This window comes from Staurois parvus, unplaced genomic scaffold (assembly GCF_062004578.1).
Source record: "Staurois parvus isolate SC_StPar_1 unplaced genomic scaffold, SC_StPar_1.0 ptg000155l, whole genome shotgun sequence".
NCBI lineage: Eukaryota > Metazoa > Chordata > Amphibia > Anura > Ranidae > Staurois > Staurois parvus.
Window position 1 is genome coordinate 15648272 of NW_028317951.1, and position 15365 is coordinate 15663636.

Consider the following 15365-nt stretch of genomic DNA (forward strand, 5'->3'; position numbering starts at 1 on the left):
AAGTTGCCAAACCAGGTAGGAATACCTTGGAGTGCTTGGTGGGCCTTCTCATGGATATCTTTTCAGGCCAAGTGATGTGTTGGATTAGATTACCTTTATTTACCCTAAACCTTCCAAGGTCCATACTGCAATGGCCATTGGAGCTCACATTTAGCAAGATCTTCAGCAGCAAAAAACATCCAGGTTCATGACTTGAAACACCAGACTCAAATACTCTCAGGCCTAGGCAATGCCTAAGGCAAGGAGCACAGATAGTGGTAGTCACTGATGGAAAAAATGAATGCCTTTGAGGTTCACAAATAAACCAGTTTGATTTTTTTTGTTCCCCCATTAAAATTGAAACCTCTGTTTAAACCATACCTGAAAGGCTAAAAGGCCCCCCTGATGCTACCAAGACAGGAAAAATGAAGCAAAAACCAACTTCTGTAATGTTTCAATAACCCCTCCCACGCACCTATGAAAGCTTACCAATCTCTGAAAGCCATTAGGCATCCCCCCACCCCAACATTCCTATCCCCTGTGAAGGGCATCAAAAAGACTCTAGAGAAGTCTATCCTATTTAGCCTCCATGTATTCCCAAGGACACAGAAGTGGAGATACTTAAACCTGACAAGCAAAGGAATGCTGATGCAGAACAAAAAAAAAAAAAAAAAAAAAAGTGTGCCTTTCAGTGAAATTAAAAAGGAAACACTGGACCCAAAGGGTTGGCAAAGCAAGGAAAGAAAGTACCCAACACTAAAAAATCGCTGTGTGATTAGCAGTCTTTTTGCAAAGGGAGGTGAACTTGCAGAGCTCTGGTCTCATGACTCTACAAGGAATCCCCAGGAAATACTGACCCAAGTCAAAGTCTGGTGCTAACTGGAACATACAAGTTTGTAATTGCTGACTGCAAGACCAAAGAACACTAGTATATTTAACATAGAACCCCTGCACTTGTTGGCTTACTGGAGAGACTCAATTTCCTATAATCTACCAGAAGCTGGTGAATAATCATCCATTTAAGCAAAATTACAGCTGATGGGAAAATAGATGCCCAATAATCCTTAACAGAACTAAGCAGGTGTGAGGAGGGGGAAAGGTCAGTTTCAAGGGGCCTTCAGTTTATGTGCCTAGTGTCCAGTTTCTTCTGAAGGCAGTAGAACGCAAGGTTGCTTATCCTCAAATTGCATCCCTTGAATGAGAATTATTTAAAATGTTACATTGTGGCTAGACATCAGCCATAGGTTATGACCACCCATGTAATAATGTGTTCCCCTTTGCTGCCAAAACAGCCCTGACCCATTGACACCACTAGACCCCTGAAGGAATGCTGTGGCATTAGGCACCAAGTAGTCAATAGCAGGTTCTTTAAGTTCTGCACGTCATGAAGTGGGGCCTCCATGGATCAGACTCGTTTTTATAGCACATCCCACAGATGCTCAATTGCATCAAGATCTGGAGAAATTTGGAGGATTCAACAACTTCAACTAACACCCCTCAAAATACTCTAACTGTTTTTGCAGTGTGCATTATCCTGCTGAAAGTGGCCCCTTCCATTAGGAAATGTGTCAAAATAGATAAATCTTTGGCGCTGGAGGTATAAATGGATTTACTTAGTCCAAAGTGCATTAATAAAGTCCAACGTGAAAAGTGGAATAGGGGGAAGGGAGTGGGAAATGGACTGCAAAAAGTTCAATAGGCAGTGGACAATGGACAGCAGCATCAGTGGCAGCACCCACAGAGTAAAGCTGGACTCTAAGCAAGGAAAGAGAAGAGAAGAGAGGGGCGCCAGACTAAGTGCATTACAATGGTAGGTTTATTGCAAGGTAACTGTCAACTCACTAGAAGTAAAATTTTAGAAAGCATGTCACTGGACATCATCCTGTGTGGATCCCAGGAGCTGGTGGAGAGCAGGCAGGAGTGTGTTCAAGATCTGACTGCTGGAACAGATCTCCTAGGTGTCTCCCCCGCTGGAGGGGGAAGTAGTCTGGAACGCAAATGGCGCCGGGATGGACGTGACGTCAAACGTTGAAGCGTGGTGACAAATTGGGCAGTGACTAGTTTCAAAGCTTCTTCTGCAGACCTAATTGGCCAGTGGAGGAGGCCCTCTAAATAGGGGATCAGGGGGGTGAGGATGGTTGTGGTGACGTGTCTAGACCCTACGAACATACTTAAGGGGAAATTGCGATCCGAGGAGCATAACCAAGCACAAAAATGAATGGTAAAAGGATGGGTAAAAATGCATGGAAATACATAATTCATAAGTTACAAAACATTGTGAATGTCAAAATCATGCAGTATATACATTACAGGTGATGGGGTAATGATTGATCAATATTGATAAGGTGAATACCTAAAAACCATGATGACCACAATATAGAATGCCAATTGGATATAAAGGATTAGAATGTTGGGGGGGGAAAAAAAAAAAAAAAAAAAAAAAAAAAAAGTGTATGTAGATGGAAAAAATTGTTAATAGAATAAAAATGTATAGCAGTTAAGAATGAAACCTAATGTACATAAATGTGTAGAAACCAATATGAGTCAATAAACCTAATACAAAATATACCCTATAATATATAGTTACCCACCCCAATACGAGACAAAATGGTTGGGGAAATAATGAAATCACTAACCCAGGGTGGGTTAGAAATTCCATTATATTTCCCCAACCATTTTGGAGATGGAGAAAAAAGTGGGTACATTTGAAAGTAGCAACCTGAAATATGCAAGGCAATTAATAATGAAACCAGTTTGGATGTATACCATATTTTTCTAAGGTAAATAAATTAAAACACCACTATAAATGGTAAAAAAAGGTTCAAAATGGGTTAACCACCTCCCGTCCGATGGCACTGCAGGGTCAGGTGGCCGTTTATAAACGGCCTCCCCGCACCCTGCTTGTGCACGCTCCCTGGGAGCGCGCAGCACCACGATCCGGTACCCGCTATGTCCTCCGGACACAGTGAAACACCAATCGGATGGGACCTCTGTACGAGGTCCCGATCATGTGATCAGATTGGCCAATGCAAAGTAGTAAGCAAGATGTCACTTGTGACATTGCTTACTACGTGTGAAATCTGAATGATCACAGGTGTCACATGGTACAAGGCTATTCACAACAGCCTTGTACCATGTGACAAGTTGTGACCAATAACGGCTCACTCAGTAGTTCTCAATGGCTGTAAGAATGCAGACAGAAAGAAATCATTGCTTTTACATCATATATGGGTGTAAAAGCAATCAGTGTGTAAAAAAAAAAAAAAATCCAAATCACCCCCCCACTAATAGTGTCACCATGGTAGGGTGACAGTATGTAAAAACAAACAAATATAAAAAATAAATGTAAAAAAAAAAAATTTAAAAATAATTTGGTTATAAAACTAATTTGGCTTTTTTTTACTAAAGAGATAACTGAATAAATTTTGGCCAAGATTTGACATATTTGCAAAATTTTATAAGAAAACCTTTTCAAAATTTTCGGACTTTCAATTACATTGCAAAAAAAAAAATCCCAGCAGTGAATACCACCAAAATAAAGCTGTCTGGAAAAAAAAAAAAAAAAAAAAAAACCAAAGTGTAAACAATTCATATGGTGTACAGTGTTGCATGACCGCACAATTGTCATTCAAAGTGTGATAGCGCTGAAAGCTGAAAATTGCCCTGGACAGGAAGGGGGTAAAAGTGTCCAGACAGGAAGTGGTTAAATTTTTTAAAAAAAAATATATATACACAGTATATTCATAAGACCAGGAACAAGTACAGGATAAAAGCAGGGGAAAACTGGGACCCTAGCTACCACGTAGAACTAAAAATGCTCGTGTGGATCTCAATTTCCTCGTTTAAACCTTTGGGGGCAAGGGTATCAAGGATGAATATTCACCGTTTCCGGTCGGCAAAGCTTTTGAAAGCGCTCTGCCTGGGGTAATCAGGTATGGACTCAGTAACCCAAACACGTAAATCTAGTGAGGATTCTCAGCAACATGGCGTGGTATGCTGTGTTTAGTAATGCAATCATTCACTAGCCTGCAGTGTTCACCAAATCACTTTTGTAAGGTTCTAATGGTGCATCCCATATAGTACACCACAGGGGCAAGATAAACAGTACACTACATACATAGATTAGCAGTTGTGGAAAGAAAAAAAAAAAAAAAAAGTGTAGGTCTTGCCATTGGCATTGAAAGATTTTTGACCATGGTGAACCTGAGCATATGTATGGCAGAGGGGTCTATTGCAGCGAAACATTCCCACTAACAGGATTAGGGTGGGTCTACGAGTAGTACTTGTGACGGATGCGGCGTCAGACCCACAGCCCTTTTCACCAATTTGTGACTGAAGGACTAGCCAATCACCAAACCACGCTGTCATGTGCGTAACAATACCACACTCAGCTGCACCCTGCACAAAGATTTTCCAGCTAATGGACCACAATCTATGTACCGCAGCCTGAGAGCGATTGTTACTGGGTCAGGTTAATTACGCAATTAACACTGCACACTGCCACCACCGCCTTTTTGTACGGAGGAGGAAACTTGCCAATCTTAGCAGTAATACTATGTTTGAATAAGTCTGTATACACACTGTCACCGCAGGCAGATGTATGCAGAAGAGACAGGGATTCTTAGTTTGCATTAAAGTGCTTTAGAAAGTTCACTTTTCAGATAATAGGATTTATTACTAAAAAGGTCAAAATGGTGCAATAAAAAAAATATTTACAGAAAAAGATGACAGAGCAATACCACAACAGAGATAACAAAGAAGTTTAGAGAGGTAGAATACTTGCAGAAATCCTGCAGCTTCAAGGGTCCTGAGCAAAAGGGTACCTTTTCTCCCAAAATTGGTTCCTGATGTTAAAAAGGGAGGTCTCTTCAACTTCTATCAGGCCTGACAGCCTAATTTTTAGTCCACCAGCGTCTCCTTAAAACAGAGAACCAATTGCCTCATTTGGGGGAGGGTGTTTAGGCGGGGAACTCTGCTATGACTAAATTCCTCACATGTTTATACCATGGTCAATAATCTTCCATAGGTACATGGAGCATCCTATCCACTGGTAGGATAATATGCAGAATCATCTGCTAAACGTTTAGATATCAGATGACATTTCTACCTGTGACAGTTAAAGAGATCGCTTTCTGCATTCGGGTAGGCTTAATCTAGGGGTGTAAGATATCAGGCGACTCGCATTAAACTGAGCTATCCGGATATATGCTTTGTTTGATTGTATGTATTCCCCATTTTAAGTTATGAAAAGGTTTTTAAAATGGGATGTATGTTTTACGGCTATTCTGGAATGTGTTTCATGTCCAGGGAAGGACTGGTTTATAGCTTTACGATCAACTCCAAGCGAGACGCTAACAGACACCCAGGCACCAGCTAACTGGGATTACAACCATGAAGTGTATCTGCTGTGCCTGATGCCCTTATGAACCCAGCACACACCACATTCCTGAGGGAGGGGGATTGGAGAGGGAATGATACAAGATGGGGAATCGTGAGCAAGATGGATGACCGTTGTCCATATCTGTGTGCACAATTGCTACAGTACTGGTGAATTGTTGGGACAAAAACTTGCTGGGTGCAATCCTCTTTTTAATGTTTAAGGCCCTTCTGTACACAAAATTGGGAACAGATAGCATGGCAGGTTTAAAAGGTGTGGATCTTGATTTAAAATAGGCCAATGTTTTTTCATAATGGCCTCCATTTTGGAATGGCAGGAGTGGTATTGGGTGACAAAACGAATGTTAGGTGCCAATGTGCGTTGCTTAGGTGGAGGGATAGAATCAGATAAGCGAGACAGGCTTTGTTCACGATGTCTGCGGGGTACCCCTTTTCCGCAAATTTGTTTTAAGAGACGGATTTTGTAGTCTAAAGTGCAATTATGACGCAGTCTACAGAATTGTCCTTTGCCATCATCCTAGATGGATAAATAGTCCCAACTAGTAGGATCTAGACTGTGCCATAATTGCACTTTGTTTTAAAATACTTTGGATTTTGTAGCCTTCTAATAAAGATTTGTGGAAAAGGGGTACCCCGCAGACATTGTGAACCAAGAGCACCATTGTGAATTGGAGTTTTCCACAACTGTTCATCGATGTATGTAGTGTACGGTTTATCTTGCACCTGTGGACTACTATATGTGGGCCGCACCATTAGGACCTTAAGAAAAAAGGGATTTGGTGAACACCACAGGCTAGTAGATGATTGCATTAATAAAAAAACAGCATACCATTTTGCTGAATTTCACTCAAAATCCTCCTCAGATTTACATGCTTTGGTTATTGAGTCCATACACGATTGTTTCCCCCAGGCAGAGCACTTTCAAAAGCTGTGTCGACAGGAAACTTATTGGATATTCACCCTTGCCCGAAAAAAGTTTAAACGAGGAGATTGAGATCCACACAATTTAGTTCTACATGGTAGCTAGGGTCCCAGTTCTCTCTTGCTTTTATCCTGTACTTGTTCCTGGTCTTAAGAACACACACATAGTATATGTGATGTGTTTTTAAAGCTGTATGCGGTTTTTTTTGATTGACCTTAGTTAATGGAACCAATTTGGATGTATACCATATTTTTCTATTACCTTACATATTTCAGGTTGCTACTTTCTAATTTATCCACTTTTTTCTCCATCGGGGTGGGTTAGAGATTCCATTATATTTCCCCAACCCTTTTTTCTCATATCGGGGTGGGTAAGTAAGTATTATAGGGTATATTTTTTATGTTTATTGGCTCATATTGGTTTCTACACATTTCTATTATGTACATTAGGTTTCATTATCATTAACCTATATAATTTAGCAATTTTTTTTCCCATCTATATACACACACTATGTATCTTTTCCAATTTTATAATCATATCCAATTAGAATTCTGTATTACTTGTGGTCATCTGTTTTTAGGCATTATCCACCTTATCAATACTTTTTATCAATTACCCCATCACCTGTAATGTATATATACTGCATGATTTTATATTTCCAATGTTATTTTGTAACTTATGAATTGTTTATGTATTTCCATACATTCTTTTACCCGTCCTTTTACCATATATTTTTGTGCTTGGTTATGCTCCCCGAATCGCCATTTCCCCTTAAGTATGTTCGTGGACTCTAGAGACACCACAGCCATCCCCGCCCCTCTAGTCCACTATTTAGATGGCCACCTCCACTGGCCAATTAGGTCTGAGGAAGAAGCGCAGCTTTGAAATGTCACTAATTTACGTCAGACCAATTTACGTCACCACGTGCCAACGTCTGACGTCACGTCCGCCCCCATTTGCGTTCCAGGCTGCTTCCCCTCCAGCGGCCAGCTGCTACAGACACCTAGGAGTTCCATTCCAGCTATCAGCTCTTGAACACTTACTCCTGCCTGCTCTCCACCAGCTCCTAGGATCCACACGGGACAACATCCAGGGTGACATGCCATCTAAAATTTCACTTCTAGTGAGTTGCCATCGTTTTTACCTTGCAATAAAAACTACCATTTTAATGCTGCACTTAGTCTGGAGCCACTTTTTACTTTTATCAGGAAATAGTTTCCATAAAGGTGTGCATCTGCAAAGACTGTTTTGTGAGTATAAGATGGCCAAATAGTAATACAACCTATAGTTTTAGTAATAGCCTTTTGCAAAAAAAAAAAAAAAAAAAAACTGTACTCAGATTATTCAGATATTTCAAGTGGTCCCTGACCCGTCACCACAAACACATGTATGTTTAACAATAATGCAGTATCCAAACTTCACTTTGGAAAATATTTATCTTAAGGGTTCCATGCACACTGGGCTTAAAAGTGGTTTTAAGGCTTCGTTTTTTTCCCCCCATACTTTCCTGTGCACAGAGCAGCCCCGATTCTCCTCTTGGGTCCTTTGCTGGCACTCTTGGCCAATCCCAAGTGCCTCCAGAGTAAGTCGCTTGCTTTGGGGACACATGCATCTTTGCTTTTGAGCCTTCCCTTTATGCCCATAAGACAGTGCAGCTGGCCCTGACCCTGCCTCACAGGCTGTGATTGCCAATGACTCCAGTTACTGTGTCTCAGCCAATGAATAGGGAGAGACCCAGGAGAGTTAGAGGCTTTCGTGTACAGCGCTGGATCACAATCAAGCTCAAGTATAGGGAAGGGGGCTGCACACTTGAGGTCTAGAAGCATAAAGCTTAGAACATTTTTGTACACTAGTTTAAATTTTCTTCTGCCTGAAAACTGCTCAAAGAAAAAAAAAAAAAAATCCAGGACGGAAGGCTTTTTCTGCCTCTAAATACTAAGGATAATATATGCCCCCCAAATGTCTAAGGCTAGGTTCACACTAGTGCGGGGCATCACATGTGATTCGCACAGGAACCGCACCCCCGTGCAAATCACATGCGATTTGTGTGCGGTGCGATTGGAGCCATATATTTTATATGGCTCAAATCACACCGCACAAAAAAAAAAAGTGCAGGATCCTTTTTTGGGTCCGCACTAGAATTGGATCGCATGGGTATTCACACCTATTCGATATGATTGTGCACATCAGTTTTTTTTTTACAGACCGATTTCAGGGTGTTAACTTACAGGTGAAACTCAAAAAATTAGAATATCGTGCAAAAAGTTCATTAATTTCAGTAATGCAACAAAAAGGTGTAACTAATATATGAGAGACTCATAACATGCAAAGCAAGATAGTTCAAGCTGTGATTTGTCATAATTGTAATGATTTTGGCTTACAGCTCATGAAAACCCCAAATCCACAATCTCAGAAAATTAGAATATTGTGAAAAGGTGCAATATTCTAGGCTCAAAGTATCCCACTAATCAGCCAATTAAGCCATAACACCTGCAAAGGGTTCCTGAGCCTTTAAATGGTCTGTCTGGTTCCGTAGGACTCACAATCATGGGAAAGACTGCTGACCTGACAGTTGTGCAGAAAACCATCATTGACACCCTCCATAAGGAGTGAAAGCCTCAAAAAGGTAATTGCAAAAGAAGTTGGATGTTCCCAAAGTGCTGTATCAAAGCACATTAATAGAAAAGTTATGTGGAAGGGAAAGTGTGGAAGAAAAAGGTGCACAAGCAGCAGGGATAACCGCAGCCTGGAGAGGATTGTCAGGAAAACGCCATTCAAAAGTGTTGGGGACTTTCACAAGGAGTGGACTGAGGCTGGAGTCTGTACATCAAGAGCAACCACAGACGGATCATGGACATGGGCTTCAAATGTCATATTCCTCTTGTCAAGCCGCTCCTGAACAACAAACAACGTCAGAAGCATCTTACCTGGGCTAAAGAAAAACACACCTAGTCTGTTGCTCAGTGGTCCAAAGTCCTCTTTTCTGATGAGAGCACCTTGTGCATCTCATTTGGAAACCAAGGACCCAGAGTATGGAGGAAGAATGGAAAGGCACACACTGCAAGATGCTTGAAGTCCAGTGTGAAGTTTCCACAGTCTGTGTTGATTTGGGGAGCCATGTCATCTGCTGGTGTTGGTCCACTGTGCTTCATTAAGTCCAGGGTCAATGCAGCCGTCTACCAGGAGGTTTGGGAGCACGTCATGCTTCCTTCCGCAGACGAGCTTTATGGGGATGCGGACTTCATTTTCCAGCAGGACTTGCACCTGCCCACACTGACCAAAGCACCAAAACCTGGTTCAACTACTGTGGAATTATTGTGCTTGATTGGCCAGCAAACTCTCCTGACTTGAACCCCATAGAGAATCTACGAGGCATTGCCAAGAGAAAGATGAGACATGAGACCGAACAATGCAGAAGAGCTGAAGGCCGCTATTGAAGCATCCTGGTCTTCCATAACACCTCAGCAGTGCCACAGGCTAACAGCTTCCATGCCACGCTGCATTGAGACAGTAATTGCTGCAAAAAGGGGCCCAAACCAAGTACTGAGTACATATGCATGCTTATACTTTTCAGAGGTCAGATATTGTTCTATGTACAATCCTTGTTTTATTGATTGCATGTAATATTCTAATTTTCTGAGATTGTGGACTTGGGGTTTTCATGAGCTGTAAGCCATAATCACCACAATTATGACAAATCACGGCTTGAACTATCTTTACATGTAATGAGTCTATCTCATATATTAGTTTCACCTTTTAAGTTGCATTACTGAAATAAATGAACTTTTGCACAATATTCTAATTTTTCGAGTTTCACCTGTACACACCCACATCAGTTCACATGAACAGGGTGCGATTCTGATGCGGAATTCGCACAGATAACTCTGCGAATTCCGCAACGCATCAGTGTGAACACAGCCTTAATGTGCACAGACATAGGACAACATTTGCTGCTTCTACAGGTAGGGGGGGAAAAAAAAAAAAAAAAAAAAACCCACTCCGCTAAACTACTCTATAAGCAGCTTTTTCTTCAAGCTAGTGTGCATGGACCCTTAGTTATAAGATTACACTCCCTCATGTCTAAACCGCACACAAGCAGATTCTGTTATTACCATTGTACCCTTTTGCTGTACAAACAATTAAATGTACTTAGACCATTCAGTTTTTAACTGCAGTTATGGTCAGATTCACAATAACCTTATTTCTACTATGGCTGATTTTTGCCCACAGAAGTAGCATATGAACATTTTAGTCTTGGGCATCAATTTGGCATATAAGCTTTATAAAAGCTTGACAAATTCACAAAACTGCGATAAAGAGGAAATAATGCACTGTTGGTTTAAACCTATGAAAATTAAAACCCTTCTAGCTCAATATTTCATATGAAAAGGAAATTGAACAGTTTAAAAATTAAAGACTAGATTTTTAGCATTAGCATGAACAATGGTGTAAAAGCGTGAAAACAAGTCAAGTTTCTGCAAGCTTGTAGACATTTCCCCCGAATGATATTCAGGACCTGACAGAAGTGAGCAGATTCATTTCCTGAGTGAAGTGGAGAATCTAACCTTTGATAGCTGTTCTCGTTCAAAACGACACTGTATTGCCAAAAGTATTTGGGTGCCCACCTTTTACACGTACATGAGCTTTAATGGCATCCCAGTCTTCATCCATAGGGTTTGATAGCGCGTTGGCCCATTCTTTGCAGCTATAACAGCTTAACTCTTCTGGGAAGGCTGTCCACAAGGTTTTAGTTTGTCCATTCTTCCAGGAGTCCATTTGTAAGGTCAAACACTGATGTCTGATGAAAAAGGCCTGGCTCGCAGTCTAATCCCAAAAGTGTTCCATTGGGTTTAGGTGAGGACTCTGGCATGTTGACACCTTAAGAGTTCCCTTCACTGGAACCAATGGGCCAGGACCACCCCTGAAAAACCAGCCTACAACATAATCCCCCCTCCAAACTTTACACAATGCAGTCAAATAAGTACCATTCTGGCAAACACCAAACCCAGACATGTCCATTGGATTGCCAGAGAAGCATGATTCTTAACTCCAGCAAACATGTCCCCACTGATATAGAGTCCAGTGGCAGCATGCTTTACACCACCGCATCTGACTGTTGCACTTCGTGATGCAAGGCTTTGACGCAGCTGCTCACCCATGGAAACCCATTCCACTAAGCCCTCTCACGGTTGTGCTAATCTGAAGGCCACATGAAGTTTGGAGGTCTTTAGTCATCGACTTTGCAGTCAGTTGGTGACTTCTGTGCACTGTATGCTTCAGCAGACGCTGACCCAGCTCTCATTTTAGGTGTTGCTGTTCCCAGTTGCTTCCACTTTGTTATACCACCAACCATTGACTGGAATATTTAGTAGCAAGGAAATTTCATGGATTGACTTCTTGCACAGGTGGCATTCTATCATGGTACCAGGATTGAATTCACCAGGCTTCTGAGAGCAACCCATTCTTTCACAAATGTTTGTAGAAGCAGTCTGCATGCCTAGGTGCTTCATTTTACACACCTGAATCCAATGATTTGGAGGGTTGTCTCAATATTTTTGGCAATATAGTGTTTAACGTTTCCTCATCTACTAGTGTTTGCATTTGTCCCTCATTTTTAGTATCAATAGTCATTAGTACAACCCACAAGCGACTGCCCCACGGGGACACTTTCAGCAAAACAAAGCAGACATTAACTTACCATGATGTCATCACCAGCTTCATATCTACTTTCTATTTCCTTTCCCAGGTCTCCTTCTGGCAGCTTGAGATCATCACGAACTTCACCATTGTCACACAGCAGGGACAGGTATCCATCATATATGCCAATAAGCTGTACAGTGGGTGAAATGAAAAAAAAAAAAAAAACACATGCATAAGGCACACTACTAAAGTGGAACTAATAAAGATTTCGGATACTGAACAAGTAGCTTTTTTCTTCCATAAAAACTTTCAACTATCAAAAGTGCAATACCCATATAGTACAATTTCAACATACCAAGTTAGATACAAATTGTGTAATATAGAAGATAAAGCTGGCTTATAAAAAAAATAAAAAATTCATGTTGCAGTTCTAGTGTCGCAAGACAGGTAGAAAATATAGAAAGTAAACAAATAAAGGTAAACCAGGACTGAGTGACCACAGTACTAAGCAAACCCAAAAAGGGGAGGTTACCTAGGAGAGGCTGCCACTCCAGGAGCAGTTGCAGGCAGCCATTTTTTTATTGCAGAAGGGACATGCTATGGGGGAGATTTACTAAAAGTGGAGAGTGGCTACCACAGCTGCACCAAATTCTACAATCAACTTCCGCTTGTTCTATTAAGCTTTGACATTAAAACCTGGAAGCGGATTGTTTTCTATGCAGAGAAGCACCAGATGTTTTAGTAAAACAACCCCCTATTCCTCTTCTGCAATACAAACATATCTGCCTGCTCAGTTTTCTACTGAACGTACACTGCTTTAAGTCCAGCATAAGAACACTACACATTAAATCCAGCAAGTCAAAGCTTAACAGTATGAAACCCAAAAACAAAATATATTGCAGCCTACTATATCTTCAATATAGTGGCTATATTCATCTTCAGCCCCCCATCCCCCAACTTCCTTTAACACACCAAGCTGCAGTTAGAGGGTTGAGACAATAAACATTTCAAACAGGAGTGTTTATTTACATAAAAACATTGCTGTAACAGTTCTCAAAACAGTGTTAGTGGTTTTGTTAGACATGCCCACCCATTTGCCAATACATCTAACTACCCACGCCCCAGACTGACAATGCTTTCCAAAAAGGCATCTCCCATTGCTTATCCAGAGTGGAGAGACCCCAAGACAGAAGGGTGATACAGGCTGGATCACAAGACAAAAACAACCCAACACAATGCAGACACCACATAAGGTCATACACATTTAAGAGAGCAAAGGCTGCCAAATCTCAGCATTTCCACTAATCTAACTGGTGGGTGGGATAAGCAAAGATAAGCAGATGAGAGCAAGTTTCCTTGGGTGCATTGAATCCTGAGACTGTTACAACCTGGGCAAATACATTGTGTTTTTCCTCAAAAAGGAACCTATAGTCACTTAGTGAAGTAAGCAGCCCCCCCATTTAGATTGATTTTTTAGCAATAAGTTAAAGTGGTGTCACCGTAAAAAAATAAGTCAGCAACTACAAAAAACATCCACTCACCTGTCCCACAATCCCCCTGCCACAGCCTGCTTTACTGGCTGACTTATATTCCAGGTGCCGGCATCTTCAGTGTGGGTACCCGGCTGTGAGCTTGCGGCTTCACAGCCAGGTGCTTACTGAGCATGCATGAGTAGCGCTGCGCTTCCTGAATGGCCACTTCGTCTGAGACCGGTTACGTGTCCCACAAGACTATGGGGAGGGAGGGTAGGACAACTTCTGCTTCCGATCACAGCGGAAGTGGGAGCAAGTACCTGTCAATTTTTGGTACCCGCTCCCTCAATGTGCCAATCCTTAATGGGGAGCGGGGGACCAATCTTTAACCACTTGCCTACCGGGCACTTATACCCCCTTCCTTACCAGGCCAATTTTCAGCGCTGCTGCACTTTGATTGACAATTGCGCGGTCATGCAACATTGTACCCATATGAAATTTTGATCATTTTTTCCTCACAAATAGAGCTCTCTTTTGGTGGTATTTACTCCCCGCTGGGCGCTTTACTTTTTGCACTTTTAATAAAAAAGTGCAAAAAATTTGAAAAAAAAAAAAAGTTTGTTTCTATTATAAAATTTTTCAAACAGGCATTTTTTCTCCTTCACTGATGTGCGTTGATGAGGCAGCACTTATGGGCGGCACTGATAGGCAGCACTAAAGGGCACTGATAGGCAGTACTAATGAGGTGTCAGATAGGTGACATTGATGGGTACTGACAGACGGCACTGACTGGCACAACCCCTGGGCACTGACTGGTGGCACTGACTGGCGGCACTGGTGGGTGGGCGCACTGCTGGGCACAGGTGGGCGGAGCTAGTGGGCGCACTGCTGGGCGGAACTTGCGGGTGGCACTGCTGGGCACAGATCAGGGCACTGATCAGTGCCGATCCCCGCTCTAACTGCCGGTTCTCGGCAGTACTTTCCTCACGATCTGACAGTGTGAGGAAAGTGCAGCCGAGAACCGGCACTTGCATTTCCCTCTGATCAGCGTGTCATTGGACACCGCTGATCAGGTGGTAAAAGGCCGCTGTGATTGGCCTTTTACCACATCACTTGATCAGCTGTGTCCGTAGGACACAGCGATCACGGAGATCGCCGGGTGCGCGGCCCCTGGGGCGCGCAGGAGAGCGCGTTCTGGGAGGACGTCATATGACGTCCACCCAGAACTGGCTGGCCGCGGTGAAGCCGTCATTCGGCTATGCGCGGTCGGCAAGAGGTTAAAGCAGACCTTCCCCTTTTGGATGGAACTCAGTTTTAAGTAGGCCACGGCAAAAATAGACTGGTTAAAAAAAAAAAACAAAAAAAAAACACTATAGCATGATGTGAGTATTGGAAACCATGGATTTCTGCTTGTTACTGTATTAGGCTTGTGCCAAGTAAAGCAGCCTGATGAACTTGTGTGAATAGGCCCCAAATGTAGACTGACACCACAGCCAGACCTTCCTAACCACTTGCCCATCAGAGGATTTCCCCCCCCCTTCTTGACCAGGCCATTTTTTTGCAATAGGGCGCTGCGTTACTTTGACACAATTGCACAGTCATGCAATGCTATATTAAAATGACATTTACTTCTCTCCCCCCACAAAGCTTTCTTTCGGTGGTATTTGATCGCCTGTGCGGTTTATTTTTTCAGCTTTAAATAGAGACCATTGAGAGGGAAAAAAAACAAAAACCAATTTCATCAAAAATTTAGGCCAAAATGTACTCCGCTACATGTCTTTTCAAAAGAAAATCCCAATATGTGTAAATTAATTGGTTTCCGTGAAAGTTAGTCTACAAATGGCAGTATGTATGCTGGAATTTTGTGTGTTAGTAATGGCAGCGATCGGTGACTTATAGCAGGACTGCAGCAGGGATTTTGACACGGGAACTGACTGCCACTGACATCAATACAG

The 15365-nt window shown here is 42.1% G+C and overlaps 1 protein-coding gene across 1 annotated transcript in view; it reads right to left on the reverse strand.

Annotated features, from left to right (window-relative positions):
* Positions 1–15365, reverse strand: part of EIF5A2 (eukaryotic translation initiation factor 5A2) — a 37735-nt gene that overhangs the window by 7751 nt on the left and 14619 nt on the right. Inside the window, exon 4 of the mRNA XM_089675493.1 lies at positions 11997–12128. Within this exon, the coding sequence (XP_089531619.1) occupies positions 11997–12128 (132 nt within the window). The remainder of the gene's footprint in view (positions 1–11996; positions 12129–15365) is intronic.